At 47.3% G+C, this 5,000-nt stretch overlaps 1 protein-coding gene across 1 annotated transcript in view; it reads right to left on the reverse strand.

Moving 5' to 3' along the window:
- Window positions 1-4,434, reverse strand: part of sdk1b (sidekick cell adhesion molecule 1b) — a 296,641-nt gene extending 292,207 nt beyond the window's left edge. Inside the window, 1 exon segment of the mRNA XM_048249003.1 lies at window positions 2,560-4,434. Coding sequence (XP_048104960.1) covers window positions 2,560-3,241 — 682 coding nt within the window. The 5' untranslated portion in view covers window positions 3,242-4,434.
- Window positions 4,435-5,000: the final 566 nt, after the last annotated feature.

The following is a 5,000-nucleotide window of genomic DNA, read 5'->3' on the forward strand; positions in this document are numbered from 1 at the left end:
TCTCACTATCTCTCTCACTTTCTCTCTCGCTCTCTTTCTCTACCTCCCACTTTTGTTCCTGGAAGGCTGAGCCCCTTTCTCCAAATTAATTCTTCTATTTACTCCATTCCAGCAGGGATAGGAGGATGTGTCTTCCTCACTCCCGCCCTCTCTCCATCTCTCTCCATCTCTCTCTCTCTCTCTCTCTCTCCCCCATCTCTCTCTCTCTCTCTCTCTCTCTCTCTCTCTCTCTCTCCATCTATCATTTCTCTCCCTTTGCTACATAACCACTTGACTTCCTTATCAGTCGGACCTTTTGCTAATGTCTTTTTTAATTCCCCTCTATGTTGGGCACCAACTCCCTCTAACACACACACACACACAGCCTTCACCATTTCCCCATTTACTAAGCTCATCTGTGATTCACAAGCACGCTCCGGACAGTCCTCACTGCTGAGTCGGTCCGCGCTAATCAGATTGATTGGACGGTTTATTTTCCTGGCGAAGACTTGCACTGTCATGCCGGTTATCAATTAAGATGATCCGCCGCAGCACCGCGCGCATCGCTGACCTTATTTCTCTAGGAGTAAGAACCGTTAGGGGTGTTCATATTTATTCAGACCAAGAGAGGCATTGCTGCTAATGCGAGAGAGCTGGAAGCATGGAGACGCATAACATCTCACACTACACAGACACACACACACACGGGCGCACAGGAGAAACCCAAATTCAATTCCTGAATATGCCAGCACCGTTAATAGGCTATCCAGCAGAGTTTACAAGCAAAGAGCCATCATTTTTACCGAGAACATAATATCACATTTGGGCCAAGCCTGTGATCTTATTTTTTAACCTCAGTTTTAAATACCGTGTCAGTAACCTCATTCTCATGGTTTTCTCCGAGGTAAGCTTCAGCACACAAGTGCGCGCTCTCAATTTCTGCGCAACAAGGGTCACTTGCACCTTAAATCCTTCCCGCTCTCTTCTCCGAAAGAAAGTGGGGGAAAGGACCATAATTAAAACATTAAACTTTTAGAGTGGAAGGCGAAAGGTGAACCTGATTCTAATTCCCCTGGTTCGATTTAGCCGTTTGGCTCGGGCGCCGAGATCGATACCGAGTCCAACCTCGAGTCAGGTCGGGTTTGGGTCGCGGCCAGCCTCTACGAGACCTTGACATTAAACCGAAGAGAAAGCTGACTCTGCAAGCGCGAGGAGGGGAGTAGAGAGAAAGAGCCGGGAAAACAGATGAGTGAGAAAGAGGGCAAGAGGAGAAAGGCCAAAGTGAAACAGACGAGTTCTAAAAAGGTAAAGTAGGAAAGACGTTTCCATCAGCCAAATGATACCACGTAATTAATTGAGCTAAGTGTGTGATGTGTGAAATAGTAACCTAACTCGATCTCTTAAAGCACTGAAAACAAACAGCGTTATATTTATTGTAGGACTGGGACACCGAGGCAGACGTCTGGCCTACAATAGCCTACAAACGGGGGTGGAGGGGGTTAAACCTTGCATGCCGCAAGATTACACAACGAATAATAGACGCAAAGTTGCGTGATGTTTTGGTGTATCAGCATTCTACAAGCCACTGAAAAAAAACGTACTAACAGACAAAAAATGACTCTGACATAAACACGGCAGTTTTTGGGAGGGAAAAAATGAGATGATCAGGACTCTGTTTAAATCCGCTTAATCTCGTTGCCATGTTAAAATAAGTAGACGATCCTGCAAGTCAACGGGCAGGCTGCGGGTTTACATTTTTTGTCTTGGCAGGTTTGTGAATGTCCGCCTCCAAAGAAACCCAGCCGCTCCACTGTACATTAGACTACCCTGACAGTTTTGGTAATCTAAAGGCGCATTGTTAAGCCGATTTGGGTGCTTGGCCAGCGGGGCACCGGCACGCAGGCAATACGAATTCTCGGCTAGGGACCAAACAGTGAGCAAAGATCGTTGAAAGTTTCATGCCACCCTGATGGGAAAAGGTGACGGGATAGGCTCCAGTACTATACAGTAGCCTACTGACGGAAATCAAATCCGTTGAATCAGGTTCAATGCACGAGGCACTCAGGGCGAGGTCTGAGGCCTGTGACCTACACCCCTGCGACTCACTCACTCACACACACACACACACACACACATATGTCAGATTGACATTCAGTGGATGTGACGCCTATGTGACCTGAGAAAATGTGTGAGTCGAAAGCATCTGACCTTTACATCGTCTCTCTCTCTCTCTCTCTCTCTCTCTCTCTCTCTCTCATTCCAACTCACCCGCTGTCACTCTTTCTCTCGCTCACACATACACACTCACACTTTATTTTTCAGGCACACATTGGAGAAAGCACACTCAAGCATGAAAACCCACACCACCATGTATTCTGGCACCTAATCTCCCAACATGAATTCTCTTCTTATTGCACACCAATAAACGGTGGTCTACAACAATTACCAAAAAACACCAGTGGAAAGGGCACAGGGGAACATCGAAGAACATAGAATTCATAAACAGAGTGAGACATTCATTTTAAACATTGATTATACACATTAGACAACGCAAAGCAGACAAGACAATCGATTTCCTACCTTGCGCATTCAACACGTGTGTGTTCCACAAAAGGATGAACGCCCATATCCAATATTGTATCCTGGACACCAGGTTGGATCTCCCGCGGCACAACAGGGCTTCTCGGTTATTGAAAACGTCCCGTGTAATGTTTCCCCGGCCGTCCTGGTAGTAAGTATATCCGTGAGCGTCGTGGTCCGGCATAGCGAATAGCGAGTTGTCTTTTCTCTGTATCTGGTTCTGAGAGGACACGTTGATGCCGGGGCTCCGCGAGCGCTGACGAGGGCAACCCTTGAGCGAGCTCGCCCCCTCAAGTGCGCCACGGCAGCCGCTTCCGGGCATTCTACTAGTCCCGTTCGGATTCCCGTGAAATCGGTAGGGCTGCTCAGAGACGTTTAGCACACCTGCTGCGTTGCCGACCAACTCATCGACCTCCCGCGCACTCTCTTTAAAGCCAGGTCGTGGGTCCACGCGCTCCTCGTTACAACGCGCCCACACGGCTTGACCTGCAGTGTCTGGCGGACAACGACCAGCTGTGGCCGAGCGCCCCGGTTTGACGAGTACAGACATGGTCCCGGTCGGAGCTTGCTGACGGCCACACTGTTCCATATCGCCCGCGCACCTCGCCCCTTCCTCGTCATCCACTGTCACATTAGACAAGTCAGGTCTCGGCGTTATGCGATAACCACTCATTTTAGCCATCAGAAATTGATCTTGGGAAGGTATTAATACATTTGAGAGTGGGATTTGAACTTATCCGCTTAAGGCTGTGGCTCCGGTTTTGCAGTAAACCCCAGCTTGTTTTGATGTCTTCAACGTGAGGTTTATCTACCCGGACATCCCCGATCGAATTAATTGCTCAAAGAGCATAGATCATCCATGCATGATGTCCATATAGCCTTGTGTCACGTATTATGTTTTCCAAGAGATCTTGTTTATGTAGATCTGTTGGATGCCAAGGAAATTCAAAGGCACAACGCGCTGATTTTATCTGATTTGGGATAATTTACAAATTATGTTATAAATGGGGGTTTTAATTTAAAAGTCGTTAACCAAAGCACTGGCGCCACATACACCATTAAAATGTCCAATGTAAGTTAAGGTGAAATGTATTACTGCGCTTCCCCGCCGAATAGATCAGATTTCATCTGCGAGAGGCGCTCCAATTTGAATTTAACTGTTAACTTATCTTGACGGACACACAGCCCCACCGCCTGTTCATGAACAACAGGTTAACGTTCAATCAGTGCAAAAGACTTTAAGAACTGGTCGAATTAAACCATGGGCAAAGCCCCACTGATAACTTCCATTTAAAATTAGCCTGCTGGTAATGTCGCAGAGTGGTTTGGAAAATAAGTCTCTGGTTTCAGACAGAACACTTCGGAAAACCAAATCTATCAATATCTAGCTAGCCACCTTGCATGTCAACTAGCAGGCATGAGCTAGCAGAACGCAGTAATCGAAATCCGATCAAAAATCCTCACCTTCCCGGCTGCAAAACAGGATCCTTTCAGATATAAGAAAAGAAACAGGGTAATTTATCCAGTCAATAAAAGTCTTCACGTACCAAAAAACAGTCCACCAGCGGCAACGTTACGTTCGTGAAATCTTTTGATACTCTGAACCCAAAAGGTCTCGTATCCTACGGATCCCGAATTATAGCTGCTGTTGCGAAGAGGGCTTCTTTCAAATCCCGCTCAGCACTCCGTAGAAAACGACTCCGGTGGTGCGCTCCGGTGCGCACAAAAACTAAACAATCCTCAGATGATCAAAACCTCTCTTTCGCTGTGAGATAATCTGACATAACGAGCAAACCGACACCCTATGCATGCACTTGTTGTGCACAAGTTTCTGCGATAGTCCAGAGCACTGAGTCAGACCGTTCTTTGTCACTAAACCGGTCCTCTCCTCAGCGCCGAAGTGAGGAGAGAGGCAAAAGTTCCATTCAGCCCCCACAAGCGCCCCGCCTCGCTCGCAGCCGATTGGTCGCATCTTGGTCGCTGTGTTATTTCTCATGGAGAGCACGTGGAGACCATATACACAGGCGAAAACGCGGTGCTAGGCGCCCCCACACCGAGCAATGGACAGAGTGGACAGCGCAGCGTTGGAGAGTTTTAAATTTGGACAGGGCTTGCCTGTTGATATTGGATATTAGCGAGATGGACCACAACAGAATGCTTTGCCTTTTGCCTGTGCTATAGGTTAATGTTCTTACCATAATACAGGCCTATTATTTTCAGTCAAGGCCTGTGTAGGCCTAGTTCACAAATCTGATAGTTGCTATAGCCCTCCACCATTATGTTACATTGACAGAAGGCCATGCCAAAAGACTTACAGAACTTCAGTTTACCACCATAAACAGCAGGGACTCCAAAGCTGGGCTGTTGGTGACAACATGACCCCTACGATTCCCACACAAAGTCAGACTAATGACTAAACTTAATGTCCACACCATATACCA

Source organism: Alosa alosa, chromosome 7, assembly GCF_017589495.1.
Source record: "Alosa alosa isolate M-15738 ecotype Scorff River chromosome 7, AALO_Geno_1.1, whole genome shotgun sequence".
Classification (NCBI taxonomy): Eukaryota; Metazoa; Chordata; class Actinopteri; order Clupeiformes; family Clupeidae; genus Alosa; species Alosa alosa.